Here is a 25,572-nt window from a genome sequence, read left to right on the forward strand (position 1 = left end):
GTTCATTTTATCACTATTGTGCAAACCTCCCAGAGATCCTTACTGCTACAAAGAATGCACATATGATCCAATTAAGAATGATAGAAGACACATAGGAGTGTATTACAGTAATTAATAATTTAAGCTTTTACTGGTTTTAGAGGACAATGCAGAGTTTTTTAGATAAAAATTATAGCTCAGTAATTCAGCCACAACACCGTCATCTGTATTCTTCTGAACTGGTATTAGCAAATCGCACACTTGTAAAAGAAACTGCAGTTACTGAGATAAAAATTTTAATTCTTTATAAGGCATGGGGATGAGTGAGATAAATCAGAAAGAAGAAAGGGAGTGAAACTTTCATAGGAAGGAAAGAAAGGAGAGGAGGAGGAAAGGAAGGAGAAAAAGGAAAACGTGATTCTAAATGGCGACACAGAGACACCAAGTGTCTAATGCAGAGGCTGTTATGATTTGGCAATTCTGGGGCTGGCAGTGAATGCAGATCTGGGCATGTTCCCTCTGCCCACCAGCTGATCAGATTCGCCATCAGCAAATGAAGACTGTTCCCAAGTCAGTGTTTGATATTCATGCTCAATTACTTTAACATTGGCATCTTTCCGTTCATTCCCCACAGCCTCACTTCTCATTAACTCCATACCTCAACGTCTTTGGGTTGGAAAGCCCTCAGCCTTGCTTACAATGCAGAGTTTTATAAATTCAAAGATATTAATCCTATTTTCAGAAGCAGAAGAAACAACAGGAGAGGCAGGAGCAAGCAGACTTAGAAACAAGTTGAAGATCTGGCCGGATGTCTTTTCTCCCCTTCTCTTATATTGCTGCCGGCTTGCTAGAGCTGCCGTGTCCGTCTGATCGTTCCTATGCACGGTGGGAAATAACAGAAAATGAGGGGAGGCCAGCTCCTCAATTTCTGAAATCAATGAAATGAGGTCAAGGATACAGGAAAATTTGGAGTTAACTACAATTTCATGAATTTCTCTTATAACTTCTGCTTCAATTTCTTTAACCTCAAAGCTAATTTTTATGTATTAAGGTATAGTTTTCAAAGTAAGATTAGCTCATCTAATAAATCCTACATTGCGTAGTTATAAATTGATATAGTGCAATCCAGTTTTTTTCAAGTATCAGTGGGAACTCACAGCTTTGAACTTTTCTGATCTGTTCCCAGAGGGCACCAATGATGTATTTTATATAGCTAATATGCCCCGTATAACACATGGTGAGTGTTTAGCTACAGTTTTAATAATGATGCTAATGACAACAAGTTAATGCTGCATCTCACACGATTCATATAAACCATTATCTCCAATTTAGGCAGTCTTCAGGCTGCTCTTTTACAAATGAAAGAAGGTTATCTCTGCTTTCAAATACTTTTTTTTTCCCTTCTACCTGCTCTGGGTTTTCAGTGAAGCTGAAGCTGGGACTGTAGTGAAGAAAGTAAAATAAAGAAGGAATTTAAAATGCTAAGTTTCTTAAAATTATAAAGTGGATTTTGCAGCCAACATTTATTTTATTTTTTTTTTAAAGATTTTATTTATTTATTTGACAGAGAGAAATCACAAACAGGCAGAGAGGCAGGCAGAGAGAGAGAGAGGAGGAAGCAGGCTCCCTGCTGAGCAGAGAGCCCGACGCGGGACTCGATCCCAGGACCCTGAGATCATGACCTGAGCCGAAGGCAGTGGCTTAACCACTGAGCCACCCAGGCGCCCTCAGCCAACATTTATTCACATAGTTTTTTCCCCAGTAGTCTTTGACTTAAAGGAAAAACCCAAACTTGCATGATTATATAAAACTTTATTTCTTTTTAAATTAAATTAAAATTTTTTTATTTTTAAGATTTTACTTATTGAGAGAGAGAGAGAGTGCATGAGCATGAGCATTGGGAGGGGCAGAGGGAGAGAGAAAGGAACAAGGAGATTCCTCATGGGCTCAATCCCAGGACCCCGAGATCATGACCTCAGCTAAGTCAGATGCTTAACCCACTGAGCCACCCAGCACTCCTGACTATACAAAACTTTAAATTGGTTTGCCTGCCTAATTTCTGAGAACACTAATATATAGAGTATTAGAGTATTTGATTCGCTGGCTTTTAAACAGAATATTTTATATCCCAGATCTTGCCATCTGCATTAGTTATCTATTGTTGTGGAATAAATTATACTAAATTTTAGCAGTTTGAAATGGCAAACAATTTTTATCTCACACGCTTTCTCCAGGTAAGGAATATGAAGTCAATTAACTAGGTGCTTCTGGCTCGAGGTTTCTCCTGAGGTTATAGTGTAGCTGTGTTTTTCGGTCATATCAGGGCTGCACTGCAGCTACAGAATTCTCTTCTAAGATGGATCATGTCATTGCCAGTTGGTCTCTCTGGCTGTTATTTCTCAGTGGTTAGTGACTGGAAGCATCAGTTCTATGCCATTGGGCTGCTCTCAACATGGCCGCTTGCTGTCCAGAGAGGGAGGGGAGAAGGGAGTCGGAAGGACATGTATGCAAGACAACCAGCCCAAGACAGAAGTAGCTGTCTTTCTCGTGACCTAATTTCAGCAGTGATATGCCGTCTTAGTATGTCTTCTGGCAGATGCTGCTAGTCACACAGACCAACCCTGGTACAGTGTGGGATCAGACTGCACAAGGTTGTCAATACCAGATGGCAGGAATCCTTGGTAGCATCTTGGAGGCTGGCTACCATGCCATCTGACTGACTTTGTTCTGAGTGTTAGGCAGTGAGAAAGATGTTTTAAGGATGTCATAATAGATTCCTAGTCTTTAATTAGTGATATGTAAGGAGGAAGAAGAAAACATTAGCTATTAGTGTTCTTTCTTTGATTCTTTATATGCATAACCTGCTTTTTTTTTTTGGTTTTAAAGATTTTGTTTATTTATTTGACAGAGATCACAAGTAGGCAAAGAGAGAGAGAAGGGGAAGCAGGCTCCCTGCTGAGCAGAGAGCCCCATGTGGGGCTCGATCCCAGGACCCTGAGATCATGGCCTGAGCCGAAGGCAGAGGCCTAACCCACTGAGCCACCCAGGCGCCCCATATGCATAACCTGCTTTAAGCAACCCAACCACTAATCTTTTTGTTCATAGGTCTTAATTATTTATTCCTTTGGCTTTAGACATGTAGGGGAGAGTTAAGTCCACCACTTAATTCCTTAGGTCCATAAAAATGCATATGCTATGCCTTCTTAATTTACTCCATAAAGCTTTCCTTTTCAGATTGAGCTGAAAGATATTTGCGTTTCTCCTTTTGCCCCTGTGTCTCAGTTCTTCCCTGTGTGGCTCATGATACTAGCTCTGAATGAAGAATGTCTCTTATAGATTTTCCCCTGATATTTTTATTTGTTTATGTATTACTCTCTGAGTCACTATTCCTTGATTCAAGTCAAGGATCAGCTATTTCAGCCTTCTTAATTACCCAGTCTAAATTACCCACATTTATTTTAGTTTTCTGAGAACTTTTTTTAAAAAATTTTATTTATTTATTTGACAGAGATCACAAGTAGGCAGAGAGGCGGGCAGAAAGAGAGAAAGAGAGGAGGAAGCAGGCTCCCTGCTAAGCAGAGAGCCTGATGCAGGGCTCGATCCCAGGACCCTGGATCTTGACCTGAGCTGAAGGCAGAGGCTTTAACCTACTGAGCCACCCAGGGGCCCTACCTGAGAACTTTTGAAGAAACTGTTATATCGTGGAGCTCCTGATATGCTTTGATTGACATGTGGATTCTTGACTAGATGTAGGAGGAGGGGTTTTCAAACATGTTTCCTTTATATTTAGGAGACTAAGGAACTCGTAGCTGTATTTTAAGTGCCTTAAAGAGCCATAAAATAACAAGGTTTTTCCAAAAATCTAGGTGTGTAGGATAGATGAAAATATTTGATAAATGTAATGAAATATATTTGATAAATATAAATATAATCGTGTAAATACAATAATTTAAATACAATACAAAATTAAACAATGTTATGTAGCCCAGTTTTCTGATGAAAAAGCTAAGGTCCATAAAGTTTAAATGACTCAAAAGAAAATGGCAGATCTGGTCAGAGACAGCTCTTGGGTCAATATCCATGACTTCTATTAAGAAGAATTTTGAAAGAATAGAAAGATTTAATCTTTCTGTTAAGAAGAACTGAGACTCAGCTGCCACTGCTGCGTGTCAAGACGTTCTATCCGACCTGTTGGGCAAGTCGCTTGCACAAAGTATTTAGCATCTCTGGGAATCAATGCCAATGTCACACCAATAGGTTAATAGTCAGTGTGTTAACCAGACAGTGTGCCTTCACATTTCCATCATGCCATTCCCTTCCACCCTCAGTGCTGGGGTGGCAGTAGTTGGGCCAGACTAAGAATGCCCAAACTAATAAGTTATTAAATTAGACAAACGCTGTTTATAGGACATAGGATTGAACCAAGACAGAACATTGAAGAACCAAGGTGATTTGGTAATAGAAAATTAGCAAGGGTGTAGGTAGCCTATGGATGTCTTCCTTTGTGCTACAGATGAGTATTTGGCATTCCAAAAAGTGTTACTATAAACAGAAGGCCTTGTGCTAGACTGTCAGGTGAAAATGACTCTTGTTTTAAGTCAGGAAAAGGACTTTAGATCTAAGTTCTGATTTTTATGTTCTTTGATAAACCTTCCAAGTCGTGGAATAACACAATATGGTGTCACAACAGTGGTCAAAAAATACTACAACATGGTGTGGGCCAAAGACCCTGGTAGAACTGAAGTTAAAAAAGCAAGACTTGACTGAAAACATACGTGACCCCTGGTATAAATGATGAATAAGACTAGCAGAAAGGCTAGGCTGATGCCAAACCACCAATTTTGATTAAAGCCATAACAAGAGCATTCTAGGTTACCAGATAATTCTAGCACTGTAAGTTCAGGAGTAGAAATAGAGATCCAGGCATATTATTCTCCTTGTCTTTCATTATATCTTTTTCAGAATTAGAAAGATAATTTTTTTAAGCAAATAGATGAATTATTGAAGAATATCTTATACTAAATCAATGTTTTTAATGAGGTTTTCTCATCCTCTAACACTGGTTTGACTGTACCCAAATTTTTGAAGACTACTCTTGAAAGACGAGGGTAGTATGTCTAAATGTTTTTAACCTGTGCTCCTTTTCAGAACTATAAGATATTAGGAATATTTTATGCAATAAAAAGTTGCTCATCATTTTACATCTCATCTTAATGACTGTTACTTCTATAAATGTTTCTGTTACATCTTTGGAGACTGAGGTTTTGGGTTCAGATTTTACTTTCACCTGTAAAGAAAAATGGGAAATTGGCTTCTGGTTGACATTTGAATAGAACGTCTGATTTTTCATAAATGGACTATAAGTGTTAAGCAAGAAATGCTTGTGTATTAATCCAAATTTAAAGATGAGGACACTGATTTTCAAACAGTGGGGGTGGCAGGTAGAGCTAGGTATCGTACTCAGGCAGAGACGTCAGATACCACTGAGTCTTGGCATTGTAGTTTGTGGATTTTTATAAATAGTAAAGTCATGATTTCCTGGGCTAACTGTATGAATTATTTTTTGAGTTGCTAGCTTGCACGTATGGAAGTCTTACTAAGGCATGTGAAATTAAATCAGCCCTGGCTTTCTCATACACTTGTAATAATGATCATGTAATGTCAGACATGTAGAAGTACTCTAAAAGTTCTTAGGTGGAGTATTTGGTTTTACTGTCTAAAATTGTTTACATAAGAGCTTTTTTTAAAAAAAAAAATACTTTTCTCAGTAATGCTGCTTTTAAAAAGATTTCAATCCATTTATTTCCGTAAGTGTACAATTTATGGACCTAGATTTAATAAATCAGAATAAAAATTACTGAAAATATCCTTTTGAGTTTGATAATGCCTCAGGTTCAATTCTATTTAAATTTCATAAAATCTCCAGAGATATTTTTAATCTCCAGTTAAAAACATCTCTATTAATCTATGGAAGGTCATGAATCTTATTATTTCCTCCTCCTAGCTGTATCTCTTTTCTACTTCTGCTTGGCCACATGCCAACAACTTTTAGATGTGGTCCAATTAATTTAGAGAAAATGGCAAACTGGGCTGTTAGAAATTGTAAAATGTTAGCCAGTTTGGCTATTATACCATACAGAGGAAACTATGTGGCTGTATAAAGCTCAACTCCATTGACTGGTACAGTTCTTTAAAAAATAAAGCCCCCGAGTGTAGTAAATTCTTAGGCTTGCGCATTAAGACTAATTAACATATGTTGAGATATAAACCTCTGTTAAGGGAATTATAGACAGGCAGTTTCCATTGATAACTGAGTGACAGGTTCTTCACTTTATATTGTTCAGGCGGTTAGCTCATCCTTATTAGCATCTCCCCAGGAGAATGATGAGACAAGCAGGGGACATTAAGTGGAAGGATCTCTCCAATATACCTTAATTCTTATGCTTGCCTCAATCATAGTCCTTTCAAATTGACTTTATTTTAAATGGTCTACATTTTTCAAAGCCTGTTTTGTTTGAGTTTGTTTAACATATTTTAAGCATTTAAAAAGGGGAAGTCTATGCGCTTTACTTTTTTAAGAACTCCTGAGTGCCTCTCAAATGACCTCAACTGGACTGCCCAACTCTCCTAATCCTCCTCTGTGTTCTCTAGGGCCTCTGTGACTCTGTCTCTTTCACTCCTTTGTGTGGCTCATGGGACACCCCTGCTTATCAATGTTCCCTTGCTTGGCTCCCCACCTATATCTGTTGGGACTTTTCTTGCTGAGTTTGATATAATTTTTTAATAATTTTCTTCTTTGGTGTCTGTTAATCCATGATCCTCTGCAGCCTGAGGTCTATGGTCATTCATCCTGGTATCCGTAGTAGGAAGTGGCTTCTCATCTCAGTAGGAAGTAGCTTCTCATCACAGAAGCAGATATGTAATCCTGCTACTGTAATCAGCAAACCACTGGTGCCACACCATAACTGATACAAAAAAAGCTTTCTGTGACCAAATGGATTTGTGGAATTTGACATTCTGTATGCCCCTTTTGGAAATTCATCATGGAAAATACCATTGTAAGGAAGGCTGCCCAAAATGTAATTTTGTTTGCCTTCGTATTTCTCAGTGAGTTTGACTACCTACAACACCTGATGCACTTTGGTTTCTAGATAAGTCAAAATGTATTTGGATGGTTCTAATCCTGTTTCATTGTTTCAGGTTCCTTCTACCTTTAAAAAAGTTGATAGGAAAAAATAATCACTACAAGCTTAAAAATAACAGTATTAGACAACAATGATATTAAAGTGCTTCCAACATGCCAAATATTCTGTATGTACTTTTAATTATAAATTCATGTATTGTTATGCCCGAGTTTTCGTGTCCGAGAGACCACCAAGGAGCCAAGCACCGATGCAATCACATGAGGGCTTATTTGACGATCTTGAGCTTGGGCCCAAGTATACCAGAAACAGCAGAATAGGGACTTGGACCCTGAACCAGATTACAGTCAGAGTTTTTAAAGGCAGAGTAGGGGTGGACTCGACAATGGGTGAGGACAAAGGGGATTATGGATGATGTAAGTCTCTAAGGAATCAAGGTCTCCAGGACCTTGAGGGGCTAGCTATTGTTGGGAGAAAGGTTATTTATTACCAGTAGTAAAAATCTTCTCGTGAGACCCTTTAGATGTATATCAGTGGGCCATATGCTTGGGAACGATTCTCGACACTATCTTGGCGATTTAACGTTTCCTAAAGTAGACTTACAGGATCCTGTTTGGACCTGTTGGAGCAGGGTGGTCGGTCAGGCTAGGATTGTCCTTAGCAAAACCTCAAGGTGAGGGCAGTTGAGTCCCCAGGGGAAAGCCACTCTTTTTGTTTCAAGGGCTTGTCAGTAGGTAAGGCATTTTAATGATTTTCTTCTGCCTCTGTTTCCCACATCAGCTAAACTTGAGGTGGGATGCCTTAATTTTCTCAGCTTCCACAGTATCTTTGCAGCAAACTCCATTAGGTCAAAACTATTCTGCACACTTTATAGAGACCATGGAAAGCACAAAGAGATTGTACAACTTGCCCAAGCTTACACAGCTAGGAAGTGGTTAAGTGGGATCTAAACAAGCATTCTGGCCCAGGAATCCACATTTTTTTCTCACCACTATGCAATAATCCTCTAGAGGAAAGGAGGGAATTTTCTCAAAGCAAAGTGAGGATCAGGATCAGGTACTCGGAAGTTCTGTGACCTCCTTTTCTCTGTGTGGTATTTAACTTCCCTTTTCTGCTTCTACTTAGTTTTAAGTAATTGGGCAATGGTACTCACCTAGGCTACCTCCGATGCTGGCTGTCTGCCCGCCCCTCTCCTCACTTTCCAGTTTTGGGGAGACTTGGCAGGGAGCCCTGGCGGAGGCTCCTTTTTTCCTTAGCATATTTAGAGTGGCTGTGAAGGAACAACATCCACACCAGGAGCACATCGCAGGGTCTGGATGTGTCCAGGAACATTATCAAACAGAAGTGTATTCACACGTCCTAAATGAGGAAGAATCTCTTAAGCTCTCAGCTTCCAGGGTTTCCATGACCATCCCCAAGTCCGTGCTTCACTAGGAGGACGGACTTGGCATACAGTCATACTCTTGGCTGTGATTTTTTTCTTTAATTAAAGTATCGTTGACAGAAATACATTGGTTCCAGGTGTACAACATAGTGATTTGACAATTCCATCACCATGCAGTGCACACTGAAAGTGTAGTTACCCTCTATCAGCGTACAAAGTTACTCATCTTATTAACCATATCCTCTGTGCTGTACTTTTCATTTCCATGATTTATTTCTTTTATAACTGGATAAGTTTGTACTGCTAATCCCTTTCACCTATTTTGCTCATCCCCCCCCACCCCAGCTCCTCTGGCAACTACCAGTTTGTTCTCTGTATGTATAACTTTCTCTGTGTTTTTTGTTCATTTGCTTTATAGATTCTCTATGTAAGTAAAATCACACGATTATTTGCCTTTGTCTTGTTTATTTCACTTAGCAGGATACCCTTTATGTCCATCCATATTGTCATGAATGGTAAGATTTTTATGGCTGAGTAACATTCTGTTGTGTATGTATACCACATCTTCTTTATTCATTCCTATATCCATGAACACTTAGGTTGCTTCCACACCTCAGCTATTGTGAATAATGCTGCAGTTAACATAGAGGTGCACATATCTTTTCAAATTAGTATTTTCGTTTTCTTTGGGTAAATATCTAGAAGTGGAATTACTGGATTACGTGGTAGTTGTTTTTAATTCTTTGAGGAACTTCTATTCTGTTTTCTACAGAGGCTGCACCAATTGGCATTCCCACCAATAGTGCTGGGAGGGTTCCCCTTTCTGTACATCCTCACCAATGCTTGTTTTTTCTCGTCTTTTTGATACTAATCATGCCTGTGATTTATTATACCAAAAGGATACAAAGTAGAATCAGTGAAGGGGAAAGGCATATGGGGACAAAGTCTGGAGAAAACCAATCATTAGTTCCAAGAGTTCTTTCCAAGTGGTGTCACACGGATGTGCTTAATCAAATTGTGACAATAAGTGTGAGGTATTTTCACCAGGGAAACTCTGTCCCCAAAATATTACTGGAGGCATCCATATGTAGGGCACCCACACCTGTACATTGTATGTATCAAAATTCCAGACTCCCAGGAAGAAAGCAAGCAGTTGCTCAGCATAAACCACATTGAATAAACAGTTTAGGCACAATAGGCCACTATTAGCTTTTAAGGAAAAAAAAATTTTTTTTTCTTTTTAGTATAAGGGAACTATTTCCCATTCAAGTTTTTAGTTGTGAGCCAAGAGCCAACCTTGTAGGCAAAGCTTTTTTAGGATAACAGTCTGAAGCCTGCTATATTAACACTTTGGGGCACTCTCTTCCAAAAGAACTCTGGCTCTGCTTTTAGGAAAAAAGCCATCATTTAAGACCCCATGTTGTTCTAAAAAGACTTTTGACTTCCATTAATGGAAGTGGTGACTTTCTTGTTTGGAAAGCTATAGTTTTCATTCAATGCCGTGTTGAAAGGAAAGGTTATCTTATAACACCCAGGGCAGTGAAGATTGCACTAGATGAGAATGTCTCTTTATGTTTGGGATTGAATGGAGAATTGCAACAAGGTTAAATTGCGTTTATTCTTTTCTTTTATGCGTGATCTAGAAAACCAGAAGGAGAACACTAAATTACATCAGGCAACCTGTTACTTGGGGTTTTTAAGAGTTTAATCATGTGACATTCTTGCTGAAGAAATCATTACTTGTAGGCTGTCATTTGATGATAAAAAAAAAATCTTTTTAGTTTAAAAGTAAACTGTTTTTAGAAGTTTGGTGAATAAAATGGAAGGAGCAATCTACCATAGTATGCTTTATACAATAAAGAGGAAAATGGGAAATGGCTATTTTGTGATTACATTTCTACAGAGTAAAAGACCATTTTCATACCTATATCAGAAACATAGATCATTAGATTCCAGTTGGTTTTGTCTAACTAAACTTAAGAACTACCTTGGGCTAATTTTGGATCTTTACCTTTGATTATCTGGAGTATATGTCATTTTGCCTTATACCTGCTATACTCTTAATCTGACAGGCAGTTTCTTGTTAGAATTCTGGCCAGTCCAATTTATTTATTTATTTATTTGTTTGTTTGTTTTAAAAGATTATTTATTTGACAGACAGAGATCACAAGTAGGCAGAGAGACAGGAAGAGAGAGAGAGGGAGAAGCAGGCTCCCCGCTGAGCAGAGAGCCCAATGTGGGGCTCGATCCCAGGACCCTGAGATCATGACCTGAGCCAAAGGCAGAGGCTCAACCCACTGAGCCACCCAAGCGCCTGGCCACTTCAGTTTAATGAATGATTATGGAAACTCATTATTAATATTTTAACAGATTCAAATTTTAGAAGACTGTTGACTTTGTCTCCCCAAAATATTTTTAAGTGTTTATCATGCTTATGTACAATAAGAAAGGCAACTTTGCCATTAAATAGAGGAAAATAAAGTGTGTGAGAGCCATAATTTTAATACTCAGTAAAACTCTTTTCATTGAACCATGGGAGACTATGGACTCCAGAAACAGACTGAGGATTTCAAAGGGCAGGGGAGTGGGGGGATGGTTTAGCCAGGTGATGGGTATGAAGGAGGGCACCTATTGCATGGAGCACTGGGTGTTACATGCAAGCAATGAATCTTGGAGCACTGTATCAAAAACTAATGATGTACCGTATGGTGACTAATATAACATAATAAAAAGAAAATAGAAAAAATATGATGGGATAGTAAACTGTTTTGTTTTCCGAGCCAACTTGAAAGGTAATCTTTGATAGCTTTTTGCCTCCTCTCTTACACCCTCTTTTACAATAGGTTGATTGACACCTATTTCCACTTCCAGAAATGTCCATTTCTTTTAAACTGTTCTTCACCGCTCAGTCCTCAATCTGATAAACCACTTCCCGTTTCATGCCTGCTTCACACTCCAGAATTATCTTACCTTTTTCTTCCTTGCTCTCCAGTGAAGTCCTCTTTCTCTTAGTGAAAGTGATTTCTTTGCTTATTAAGAAGCAAGAATAGCAATTAAATTAATTCACAGTAAGAAATTCATGATGAATTATCTTCCCTACTGTTATATTTTAAGAAACTCTTTACCCTCCTCTACTACGAGTGGGAATATGGAATTTTTCATCCTTCCTAGAAAGCACCCGTCAACATATATCAAAGATCATAAACAATTTTCTTATTATTTTCTTGGTAATTTCATTTTCTCTAATTCTAAGAAAAATAAGCCAAAAGAAACACTTATAGACTGAGCTATTGAGCATAATGGTAAGTTAAATAGCAGAATTTTCATGAATATAATGATAAATATTGTGATAATATTTTACGTTAGGAAAGCAGAAAAGAAGGAGAGCAAGAGAGCTAAGCATTTAGTGCCCATTTGCCGCGCTGAGGTTTTTATACCTTGGGCTACTACGAAAACAGCATGGGGTCAGGTAGGAGTCATGTCTTTGAAGAGCTAAAGGATTTTCAGGTACTTAAAACTGGAGAAAACCAACTAAATCAAGGTGCAGAACAAATTATAAAGGCATTTTTCTGCTTCAATCTGCCAAGATACCCAAAGTTTAATTAAGCGGGGTTGAGTACAAAGTATGATTAGTTAACAGTATGGGCTTCAGATCACATAGAATGGCCTCAGCAGTTGTGTGATCTTGGGCAAGTTATTTAATCTCTCCAAACTTGAGTCTGTGTATCTTAAATGTGATCATGACACTTACCTTATAAGGGTATTGTGGGGATGCAAGAACGTAACTCTTGTAAAGTGACTAACATCTCCTGTAACAAATGGTGTACTCAAATAGTAGTTATGGTTTTATTAATTTAATGAGGAAGACAGTTAATTATCAGCAGATTACAATATTAAGATTCTAATTTTAACATAGTTTTAAAATTCTCTGATTTTCCAAAGAATTAGGTTACATTTTGTTAGGAAAAATCTTAGGTTATTGAAAAGCATCTTCGATTTTATAGCTACATACATACTGCATTTAATTATGCGAGGTGAGAGACTATATGCAAGCCCTCCAAATAAATATTCAGAATCGGTGTGCATGTGGTACCTAGGAGAAAATAACACTTCTGAATTCTTAACCTTATAAACTCAGGCCATAAAGTTACAGTAGAAGTCTCAGAGCCCCATAAAATCTCTTCAGGGTAATTTGCACAAGTCCTTTCTTGTCCTGGGTAAATGGATGGGCACCAAATGACTTCAGCTACAATGAGTCAGCTAACAGTGGGTTTGGGAATGCTTTCACCAGACTTCACTCCTTGCCTCTTGTTTTAATGAGACCCAGTCTCTGTGGATATAGTGCATGAAATAACAACTGATATGGTACTATAATTTTTTTCAAAAGGATCTGTTTTCTTTCCCATTAAAGAGTTTTAGAGGAGTCAGCATAATATAACCTGATAGGTTTTGTGTGCGCTAAATGTAAAAACTCATTAACTTATATTAAGTTATTGGCAGATGGTAGATGAAGTCATCGACAACGACAGTCTAAAGACTTCTGCATTGGTTTTGTCTGTTAGGTTGACACTCATTGCCTTGTAATAATTTCTTTGAGTTGTCACTAAATTCAAAAATAGTTCAGTTAGCAGCACACAAAGTTCTTGGGAGAATATTAACAATATGTTGCTTACTCTAGTAATCGTTGATGTGAGGTGGTCTGACTGTAGCCTCTGATGTTTCTGGAGAATCTTCGAGGGTGCCGAGATGAGCATCTGCAGAGTTCCTCGTTGGGCGGGGAGCCTCATGTGCAAGAGCTCGTGGAACCTCCGTCTCCATGTTAGCTGGCAGATTAGTTCCGTTACAGACGAGGAAAACGAGGTGCACAGAGGTTCCTTTAAAGGGCTGAATCGAGGCGCCTGGGTGGCTCAGTGGGTTAATCCTCTGCCTTTGGCTCAGGTCATGGTCTCAGGGTCCTGGGATCGAGCCCCACATCGGGCTCTCTGCTCAGTGGGGAGCCTGCTTCCTCCTCTCTCTCCCTGCCTGCCTCTCTGCCTACTTGTGATCTCTGTCTGTCAAATGAGTAAATAAAATCTTAAAAAAAAAAAAAATAAAGGGCGGAATCTTTTCCCTTCTATTGAATTTCTCACATATGTACAGGGTTTGGCTGTAATCACAAAAACTTACTGTGGGCCTGGGTCAGGGATCGGTTGGTAAACTTCAGCCCATGGGCCAGATCTGCCCCATTGTGCTTTTCTATCACTGGCAAGCTAAGAAGTGTTTTTAAATTTTTAAATGTTTGGTGGAAAAAAATCTAAAGAAGAAGAATGTTTTATGGCATGTGACAATTCTCTGACCTCCAAATTTCAGTTTTATTGGAACGCATATTCCTAGTTATTTCTGTATTACCTATAGATGCTTTTATGACACAAAGGAAGCGTGAATAGTTGGGACACAGGCCCTATGGCCTGCACCTCCTGAAAGAGCTCCTGTCTGCTCCTTTGCAGAAAACTCTGCTCATCCTCGTCTAAGTGATGATTGATCTCAGGCCTTTATAAGAGACTTGATTCATTACTAAATGTTTCCTACTTGCCATTTACTGTGTTGGGTTGTGGTACCCGGGATGCAATAGTGAACAGAGGGCACAGTGCACACCTTCATGAGGCTTATGGCTTAAAGCTCATAGCTTGGTTAATAATTTAATAGTAGTTAAGTAGATATAACAAGTTACATAATAAAATTATTTGGTCATTTGAATAAAATATTTTAATACTCAAAGTAGGCTATTAATAGTTTATAAAATAATGAAATTGGATATCGTAATAATACGTTGAATTGGTTAATCTAAGCATTTAGCATAACCCTTGTTGTTTAAACATTTTTTCTTTTTTAAAAATGTAAGTGTGCCACACTGAACTAAACCTTTTTTTTTTTTTTTTTAATAAGTCAGTGATGAATCAGGGTAAGGGTAGGGGCACATGGAGAGGGGAATTTCAAACGTGCTCCATGCCTAGTGCCCAGTGTGGGGCTGAATCTTATGACCTTGAGATCATGACCCTGATTTCGTGACTGTAATCAAGAGTCAGACATGTAACCCTGAGCCACTTAGGCATCCCTAACCCTGTTTTAGGTGATTTGTGATTTTACTGTGATTAGGATCATGCATTACACATATTACACACATTTTTGTGTTTGCTATAACCATAGATGCTAGCACTACTAGAAATTGAAGTGAGCTATTGTCATTCTAGGGCATATCCTGAAAACTCTTTTTTGCTAAATTTTTATTAGTTCCTTGATGTCAGTTTGATTCCTTGTCATTGGTCTTAAGAAATGAATTACAATTCATTCAAAGATATTCTGAATTATTTATGTAGTACTTCATAGTGCTTCGTTTGTTAGCCTCTATGTACATGGGTGGTTCTTGTTCTCTCATTGGATGTTAACTTTGATAACATTGTTAGATTTTAATTGGTTTAATTGCATATGAAGCACTAGTATTCGTCGCCACTTTAAGAATCTGTATTAGTCATGCCCTAATACAAAAGTTTCTTATGGCAGCAGTAGCATGCCTTTGAAAAAATAATGACAGTGCTGCTTTTCTGTGTGAGATTCATTGTCTGAGGCTTATCCCTGTGTATATTTTAGAGAAGCATACCATTAGTGCAATGAGGAGAGAGATGCTTTTAATCTATCCATCATTCTTCTATCCATCAAACTTCTGTTGAGTGCTTGACATGCCTTGGTATCGTCCTAGCAACTGTGATGCCGATGTTAGTTTCCCAGTACTCAAGGAACATGGAGTCTTCTCTTCTTGACTGGAGATCATGCATTCCCAAACTAGCAGAAAAGGATTTTCATAGATGGCCATTTTTGCCAGTGTATATGTCTATCTGATTTGTTCCACTTTGGTTCATTTGCTGTCTGAGCACACTCCCTTATGTGTTGTAAAGTTCTACTTCTGTTAACTTTAGTACGTTTGCTTCTTTTTTGTCTTCAGTCTCCTCCAATCTGCTAATTTATCATGTTGACCATAGGATTAATTTACCTTATTTGTAACTTTTCTGCATCTTTCTGCACCTTTTATATCTGTTTTTAAATTTTGATTTCCTGGACCTTAGGGCACCTGTTATTTTAATATGAACTCATGGTATTTCCTTGATATTATAAACTATTTTATTTTCTTAATGCATATTTTCTATTATAATATGATTCTCAACAGTGCATTATTTTGATGTTTATTATACCTCTATGGAGGAGAAGCTAATCGCTCATTTTCCGAGTGTCTCATTGCACTGTATTGCAGTTGGCTTTCCTGTAGAGTGTAGTTCAGCCCCGAAACCAAAATGGGATTTCACATGCCCACACTGTCCCCACTACCCATCAAAAAGAAAGGAGCAACTTAGGGAAGAATAGAAGACTGACTTCCTTTCAGGCACTTACTGGATAGTGGTGAAGCATGGCTGGGAGTTTCTTAGTATGGAAAGAGGAAGAAAAGGAGCCTCCCCTTAACTGGCTGTCTTTCCTACACTCAGACATACACATATTTCTATTTGACATGTTCACTAATTATGATATTCATGTTTTTATTTATACCACTGGGCCATTGCTGTTTGGTAGATTCCTACTTCCTCTGTACACAGTACAGTTTAATAAAGGAATAAACAACTAGTAAGCTCCTAAAAAGTAGTTGACTGGGCCTCTGGGAATTGATTTATAATTAACTTTTCATATGCCTTTTCCTGGTTTTGATTCAGGGAATGAGAAAGACCTGATGAGGAAATCTGTGGTCAGTTCGACACACTGGAACAGAATTTTTAAACTAGTTTGAACTTAGTTTTTCTTGCTTTTCCTTTTATGTTTGGTTATGGTTTGGAGGACATAGGGTGGGCATTGTGGTTCCTCATCTTCAGAAGGTTAGAACAAAATTAGAATAGTCTTGACATTTACACAGACTAAAATTTGTGACATCAATCCAAATATTTTCCTTTTGAATTCTAGTATAAAACAAAATTATTAAAAATGCAATATTAAATAATAATCCAGCTTGAAAAAGTGGTTGTCCATAAAGGGAACTTATTATTAGAATTGAGCTATTTAAATTTCTATTTGTATAAGGACAAAAACTTCATAAGGCAAGTGCATAGAATGAGATTGGAGCCACCTGCTGGCTCATAAAAGAATAATTTGTATCCTAAAAAGTACATTCCAAGCAACTAAGGAAAATCAGACAGTAGTAGTTGAAACAAAAGTTTCCACTTGAACATTGGTTTGTTAAATGTGGTTTAGGGAGTTTTGTAGTTTATATTTTGGAAGGTTTCTGTGTATTCTTAAATATACATACATCTGTTAGAAAGCTAATATTAAAAACCATGTATTATTATTAGAGTGATATACTCTAAATTTCTTAGCTTTTATATCTGCTAAATCTTAGATCAGTGTGAGTTTTTGTTTTGTTTTTTAAGCATCTAATCCACAGTAATTCTTCACAGAATTCTTCACAGTACCCAAGGCTTCTGACTCTAACAAATGGAGTCTTACTCTATATCATAAATAATTCTAAATAGATATTAATATATAATAGATTAGCAGCACTTGCTACTTTAGAGCATTTCTGCATTTTTCCTTGTCTGCAGGATGTTGATAGTTTCTTTTTGGCTTTATATTTCCCCTCTTTTAGATCTTTTTTTTTTTTTAATTTTATTTATTTATTTGACAGAGAGAGAGAGAGATGACAAGCCGGCAGAGAGGCAGGCAGAGAGAGAGGAGGAAGCAGGCTCCCTGCTGAGCAGAGAGCCCGACGTGGGGCTCGATCCCTGGACCCTGGGATCATGACCCAAGCCAAAGGCAGAAGCTCAACCCACTGAGCCACCCAGGCGCCTCCCCCCCTTTTAGATATTAATGTTACCATAAGACCCAGAAAACAGTAAAGACATCTTCAGTTGGCCAAAGGCCTGGTATTGCACTTTGGCTAATGCTTTGTTTTGCCAGTCTCCTTTCTAGCTGTTGTAAGCTGCCTGGTGAGGGCTGTTGGGGCTGTTTGCACTTCCAGTAAATTCCTTCTCCGTCTGTGATGAGATTAGAATCATGTGGACTCATGACAATTCCAAGAAGCTCTGGATGGCTGATAAACACCTCAGAGTTTCTAGAAGTTCTTGGTTTAGATACAGTCTGCATTTTTCAGTTCTGGTAATCTGTTCCCATGTCCTGACTTACACTCTTATGTGTGTCTGTCTTAAATTGATGAGGTAAAGCCTTGCTCATATGTTTTGGAAGAGCTCATAGCCTGACTTGATACCATTCTCAGGGTACCAACTCTGGAGATGTTATCTGACCTTTTTGCATCAGGTTATCTAGGTATTTATTTCCACATCATTAAGAGTAAAGGATTCCTAGATCCTTAGATCCTAGATCTAAATCATAAAGATTTCTAGATGTGACAATGTTGCACCCACCTGTCCATGTCTTAGCAAATCAATTTAAATTTCTCACTTTGATTTCCTTAATCTACAAAATATTATAGTGGGACTAGATTATTTCTTGGGTTCTCAGTCACTATAATTTTTTCCTGTGGATCTGTGTTGATTCTGTGACGGTAACTGTGAACATAATGGTCTGTTAATCATCTGTTGTATTATCGCTATTTCTATTTGACTTTCTCATTTTGTTTCCTTTTGCTGGAGTGATTATTTATATTGTCAGCCTAAAAAGACAAAAGTGATTTCCCATTGTTAAAAATGCAGTAATTAGTAGTAAGATACCATGCTCTCCTACGCCTTTGCCAACATACATTTTTATTCCTCAATAATATCAGTTAAACATTTATTGTTATTACTTACCAGATAGCAGACTGGTGCCATGCGCTAGAAATAGTAATGCATGAAATGTAATTCCTGTCCTCAGCAAGCTTTCAGTATAATGGTTTGTTTGTTTGTTTGTTTTTGGTTTGGTGACAGTTTAATCTCCTCAGCCCTGATAATTTCCCTGCAGGTTCTGGCATATGCTTATGTCTTTCTTCTAAGAGTGTGTTAACCTGAGACGAATCAACTTCTTTATGCCCTTGCTTGGTGACCATAGTAAATTTCAGTGCACTCTGAGGGTCAGAAAAGTACATGTCAATGATTTTGTAAAAATGACATATATCTTTTAGGGCATAGTATATTTCTGAATGATGAGAAATTAATTTTTTCATTGATCATCACCTTGTAGGACAGTAGTCATAAATGAATGAAGCCCAGGTTGAGCTTGACTCGTTTACAGAGACCTTGACGTTAAAGAAGAACTGCTAAATCTACTGAGAACAGTTCTTGGAATAATTTAGGAGACAGTATGGGTGTTTTGTATCCTTGAAAACTCTTTGAATGGCAACTTTATATACTGGATTATATTAAACTTCCCCTTACTCAGCTGTTTATGAGAGACCACGAATTGTTACATTTGGGAATTAAGAAGTCTCAAGTCCCGCGTTCTGGTTTTACATGCCTTTGCCTTTGCAAGACAGTGGAGGATAAGGTGTCATTTCAGAAATACTGTTTCTCTAGCTGTCGAAGTCCAGGAGTGCCAACAAGCTGGCACTGTTGTGGCTGCATAGTCGTAAATAGAATCCTGGTTTTTCACTCACTGTAAGGTATCTGGTGTAGAAGAGGCAAAGACCATATAAATTCACTTCATTACGTCCAAAAGGTAATCCAAGAGACATATTTATGCAGGTGTAGCTCTTCATGCTTCTTTTTATTTTGGGTAAGAAAGGTGCTGTAAAGGAATTTCATATAAGAGCTGAGTTGATTTTACTTAAAATGTAGTTTTATCATTAGTTCCAAAAGTTTTTCCATTCATGTAAGTAAACTTAGGAGGGCTGCTTAAATTCACATTTATTTTTCATTTTGGGGCGCCTGGATGTCTCAGTGGGTTAAAGCCTCTGCCTTTGGCTCAGGTCATGATCTTAATTAAGGTCCTGGGATCGAGCCCCGCTTCGGGCTCTCTGCTCAGCAAGGAGCCTGCCCCCCTCCGCCCCACCCCACCTGCCTCTCTGCCTACCTGTGATCTCTGTCTGTCAAATAAATAAATAAAATCTTAAAAAAAAAAAAAAAGGAAAAAGAAAAAGTTTCACTTTAACTTCAGGTGATTTTACTGTGAATATATTTTATAATACTTGTACCAGAGTCCTTATGTTTATCTCTAATGTCATCACAGCAGTGATTCTTAAAGAGACCATTAATGTAGTATAAATCTGCACTTTTGTTGAATAAAATGATTGTCATAATCAGACCATCATTGTGATATTCTAACACCATTTCTGAGATGTCTTCTTATGTGAAATAAAAAAGATGATGGTACTAATGATCGGGATATAATGTAGGCATAATAGACTATATCTATTGGTGCCTTGTCTTTAGTTTTATAGTGTTTGATCTTGTTCATTATAAGGCTGACATCATTATATATTCTTACCTTTTCTCTTAATTTAAACACATAGGGATGTGAGATTATTTCAACACCTGACCAAGACCACACTGACTTCACCAAGTGTCTTGAACTTCTCCAAAAAAAGATAGAAGAAAAACACCTACAGGTAAGATACGTACCTTTTTAGTGGTTAAGAGTCAAAGACCCTGTTTAAAGTTTTTACTCCTCTGAAGTGGTAACTCTTGTGCCAGTGTTTTGGCTGTCATATTTTTCCTGTATATTGGATAAATCTGTTCTTAGCTGCCCCAGTGTTAATGTGTGCACTTAAATCAGAGGTCAAAGATTCAAATACCTAATAATGGTGAAGTCACAAAATGGGTAAAGTGGACCTTATGTAAAGTTGCTGAAACTCATTCTTGGCCTGATATGAGTAGCAACTTTTCATCTCTCATTCATCATTTCCATGAAGACCTGTATGTGTTTTCTTTTTATATGTGTGTTTAAATATTATGAGGGCAAAACAAGCAAATGTGGCCTATCTTTGTCCATGAGTCATCATTGCAAACTCTTACATAAGCAAAATATGATCAACTTGAACTCAGAGAAGAGTCTGCTACGTTTCTGTCTTTGAAGACAAGCCTTGTTTATTATCCTAATTGACAAGTAGCACATTGTACAAAGGGAACAAAAGTAATTGAGTGAACATTTCCCATCTCTGTTGTAGCTTGAACAATACCAAATGTATTGTGCTATTTCCAGCAATAAATTGCTGTAATTAAATATTTGTTTAACAAAAACAGAACACAGCCCATTGAGAGTTATCTGCTTCATCCAGACATAGCTGATTTTGAGTTTTTTAGAAAAGAAATGATAAATTCTTCACAACTGGTGTTTCAGTTTTCCGAGGACCAACACTGAAATTATTGAAAGCTGGGAATGCAATTATATATGTCAAATTGGTAGTGTCTGTTCTGTAATACAATATTTGGTCATTAAGTCTGAAAATAAATAATCATATCTCAAACTTAACACTGAAATTCAGAGAGAGCCTCAAACTGAGGGAAGAGGGCAATCAGGCATTAGGTGTATATATCATCTGGGAAACCAATCTGGTAAGATCTTGGATAATCCAATAGGGAAGATAGGATCAAGACTTTTAGAACAATCTTGCTCTGAGCAGAAAGGACCAGACCCTCCTCGTCCTGTTGTGGTTAGTCATGGGCGGGAAGCTCTCAGGGAAGGTTGTGGCCTTGGTGGCTGCATCCTGCAGTTGCCATGGGGCCATGACCGTCAGCCGCTCCCCTCACAGCCCTAGCAAGTTCTTTCTGGGGGAAAAGCAGCAGTGCACTTCCACAGCTGCCTCGGGCTTCTGGCATGATGTAGGCTCAACACATTCTCCAGCTTCATCTTGCACTACTTTTTCTCTTTGTTCGGAAAAGATAACTACTCCCTCTCGTTCTCTGCCTTGAGGTGTCCTCTCCTCTACGTAGATTTTTTTTGCCCATCATTTGAATATTTTTCAAAATTTTTCCTTCTCTTTGCCTGTCCCACACGGCAAAATCGGTGAGGTTGTTAAGGAGGCCTCCTCTTCTCCGTCCCTCCAGGTTAGTTTCTGCCTCTGTATGTGTCTGTAGCTCCTTTGTTCTCCCCCAAGGCACTCTGAACACTTCCCGTACTTGTGGTGGTTATTTCTAATTGTTTACTGGAAGCCTTTCTTCCCAGCCTGACCGTATAGCCCACAAAGCTAGGACAGATCTGTCTTGTTCACGTCTGAACAGCAGCACCTTGTGTCTAAGAGGTGCTTTGTGACTGCCGAGTGTGTGTTGTGCACTATGGGAATGCACAGGAGAGTGGAACACAGCACGGGTAGGGGAAAGGCTTCTTAGAGAAGGCTGAGACATCATGAACGGGTTGCATGGCAGAGGGAAGAAGAGCGTTCTGGGATAGATACTCGGTACTCAGGGAGATGGATAGCTCTTCAGTGAACAAATGGCAGGGAGTTTGAAGAGTTTTAAGATGGACAGCAGGGTGATTAGTTCGGTGTTCTAAGAAGTGTCTATTGGATAAATGGACGGCTCCATGTCTCACAATGAAAACCGCGTGGTCTCATTAATATAACCTTTAGGTTACAGTAACTCTGATGAAATAGAGTATCTGTGAGCTTCCACTCAACTCTACATGTAACCTGGAGGTACAGTGTTTCATTTGATTTAATGTCACAGCAAGAGAAAAGTGAAATTAGAAAAATTAGCAAGGAAAATAATAAAAGATGCTCCTACCCCAAGTAAGATCATCGTGAGATGAGGGCTGTTCACAATTTCTACTTAAAATGCCCTCAACTGTATAGGAAAATATTTTATACTTCTCCAACTAATGCCCTATTAAATTATCATACGTTTCTGTTTTTCTGCTTACTCTTATAAATTATAAACAGGAATTTGTCATCAAAGTATCTATATTTCTTAGTAAGATTTTACCTTTCTAACATATACTTTAAAATGTTAATTATGAGATAAAGTAATATTTAATATGCTAAGAAACTGTACTATGTAACATCTTAGAACTTTACAGAATTTGAATTAGTCTGTCCTTATCCTAAAGGAGCTTACTATCCAGAACATGTGATTAATTTTCTAAAATTTCCCTAAATCACTACATTTATTTATTTACTTACCTATTTTAAACCTGTTTACCCTCAACTTTTATTCTTTTGCAAAAGGGTTCACCCATACATGTGACTTTTTAATGCTTTGCTTTCATGTTACCACATTATTTATCTGTAACTGAGTCATGAATAATACATTATCAGGATGCCATCTGATATGACTGGATCTTCAAAGAGCACATATATTTTCTGATGTCGTGATGCATACTTGAGATCTAAACCTTTGAATTTGGTGGCAAACATTATGAGCTATTGCTCCAGCTTTCTAAAAATGTAAGATGCATGTTGTTTAGGAAGAAGCAGGAAACAAATGTAGACTGTAAGGCCCTGAGAATAGCAGGCCTTATAAAATACAATTTGGAATATTTCCTACTGTTATATGATGATAGAATTCATTATTTGAATCCCTGAGATCTTTTTAAAATATTTATTTATTTATTCATTCATTCATTCATTCATTTATTTATTAATTTACTGGCTGCTTGGAGTTTATTTTCCACTTGGTGCAACAAACACAGTTCCAGGGTGTGAGGAAGGTTTGCTCGTGGCTTGGATGGTAAAGACTGGGATTCTCTCAACTTCCGTTTTGGTGTTTTGCTGTTTTGATATGAGAGAACCCAACTGCTTCTGCTTCGGGCAGCCTGCCTAGTCTACAGGGAAGGGAGGGGAGGGGCTTTCATGTGACCAGTGCCTCCCGAATCCTGGCCGTGGCCACTCAGGGTGGCTGGTTGCCCGGCCACCAGGCTGCTTCCTCACGGCTTCTAGAACCAAGTCACAGGTGATCTTGCCACTGGAGCCTGAGGATATTCTGAGCATTCTGGGGACTCCGACACTGTAGCCCTGATTGGGAGAGTGGACTTCCCAAAGAAGTTTGCCCACCAGTGACCTAGGTCAGCCTTGGGGAGACCCAAGTGGTGAGGGATGGTTTCGCCAGCATACTCTGCACTTTTGCAGGAGCTGTTACTGGCAGTGGAGCCCAGGCGGCACTGGTAGTAGTCGTGGGTGGCCATGGGTGCACCACTGGAGGGGACGGCTGCCATGCTCATGGAGACCTGTGCACGTAGGGGTTGGGGTATTGTTGGGGTCACCCTCTGCCCCCCAGGAAGGGCATTCCCCAGTAGTCTCTGAGGTTTTAAATGCAGATTTAACGTTAGACAAAATTTGGGCAGAAAAGCTATCATTAATTGCACACTGTTGGTTGTACAGATTTAAATGCATGCTAGTTTTATTTGCTGGAACTTTAATGCATTTTATCCCCCTTGTACCATATTATTTTCTTAATCAGTTTTTCAATCAAATAAGGTAGGCTGCTGAAACAGTACTATATGAATAAGAGCAAATGCCTAAATTTTATACATACAAATATCAATAATTACAATTAAATACTATATAAAGACTATGGGATTATTACATATTAAGTTTTTAAAAATTATTTCAATAGCCTGAGCAGTTATTGGATTGGATAGTGACTTGTATGTATTAGTATTAGAATAGTTTCTATGCATTATGTCTGAATTGGAGTTCTTGACTATTGAGATTAGGTGAGGAATATTAGATAGTCTTTCTATTTAATTCCTACATGGTATGTCTCAGATACATTATGTTTAGACATCTGCAAATGCTGTGAGTTTTAGAATATTGATTTATGTCCACAAATTATCAATATTACTGTTTTGTAATGGACTAATGGCTTTGTTGTATGTCCATACTAAATATCTGTTGCTTCTCACTTGCAGAGGACAATTAAGACTGTATCTGATTGGAATAATTACTCATATCACTGTAATGAGCTCTGACTCATAGGGTTGTGGGAGGAACCATGATAGTGCTCTGAGAAATGTCTTCCAAGGGTCTCTGGGGTCTTCAGTACCGTCTTCTCTGACGGACCCGTGTGTTCAGCAAGCTTCCAGTCTCCTCTAAAGTAGAATTTAATACATCTGTTGTGGGTGTCAGTGTGTATTCTGGAAAGGGGTGACAGCTAGCTTCACAGGAGAGAGACTTGGCAGATACCACCTTAATCAGGTAATCAAACAATGTCAGCGAAAATTCCTGATGATAACACATGCCCCTCTTGATCACAGCAAGGGTGCTAAGGGCACTTGGAAGTTCTTCCCTAAAACCCATAATCCCAGTTTCATCTTTGAAAAGAAATCAGAGAAAGTCAAATTGAATATTCTCCCGAATACCTGACCAGTGTTTTCAGGGTCATGACAGATAAGAAGAGATCAAAAAACTGTCACAGACCAGAGGAGATGAAAGAGACATGAAACTAAATGCTGAGGGTGTTCTGATTTGTCCATGAACTGGAACAGGGCATTAGCGGAAAACTGGCAGAACGGGAACAAAGCCTAGAGTTTAGTTACTGATAGTATTCGAGAAGGTTAGTTGGAAGTTAGGTAGTCAGGGACAAGGCGCCCCAGTGCTAAGGGGAATCCACCCTTAAAAGGATTTTACACCATCCTGGAAGGAGTCCTCCATGGCAAAAGCCTGATTGGATGACAGGCACAGGGAGGGTTAATCAGATTAGAAAAGCCCGATAACAAGGCCATAAAACCTCCTAGATTTAGAAACTCCTGTGGCAACCCTCTTGGGTTCCCTCCCTCTTTGGGAGCTTTGTACCGTTTCTTCCTTGTCATTCAGTAAACCTTGCTCTGCTACCCCCCACTCCGCCTGGTCTCCCTCTTCATTCTTTGAAGTGGCGTGACCAAGAACCACAGGAGGGAGAAGAAATCCTGACAATTTGTTGGTGTCAGTCTTGGGTGGAATACGTGGTTACAGAAAATGTTAGTGCTGGCTGAGCTGGGTGAAGGGTGTAATCCCTGTACTATCTTGGTGACTTTTCACTAAGCCTGGAATTATTCCAAAATAAGAGGCTTACTTGAAGAAGAACAAAAAAGATGCTCCCTGTTTCCAGTATACTCTGACAATCAGGTGGTGTGATCTTGTGAGAAAACTCAGTCCTACAGAACAAAAACGCAAGTACTTCTTAGCACTTAGGCAAATCCAAATACCTTTCT

General features: G+C 38.5%; 1 protein-coding gene across 1 annotated transcript in view; it reads left to right on the forward strand.

The window, feature by feature from the left end:
• Positions 1 to 25,572, forward strand: part of TPK1 (thiamin pyrophosphokinase 1) — a 335,721-nt gene that overhangs the window by 163,765 nt on the left and 146,384 nt on the right. Inside the window, exon 6 of the mRNA XM_082691650.1 lies at positions 19,961 to 20,056. Within this exon, the coding sequence (XP_082547776.1) occupies positions 19,961 to 20,056 (96 nt within the window). The remainder of the gene's footprint in view (positions 1 to 19,960; positions 20,057 to 25,572) is intronic.

Source organism: Mustela nivalis (assembly GCF_964662115.1).
Source record: "Mustela nivalis genome assembly, chromosome: 12".
In the NCBI taxonomy this organism is placed as follows: Eukaryota; Metazoa; Chordata; class Mammalia; order Carnivora; family Mustelidae; genus Mustela; species Mustela nivalis.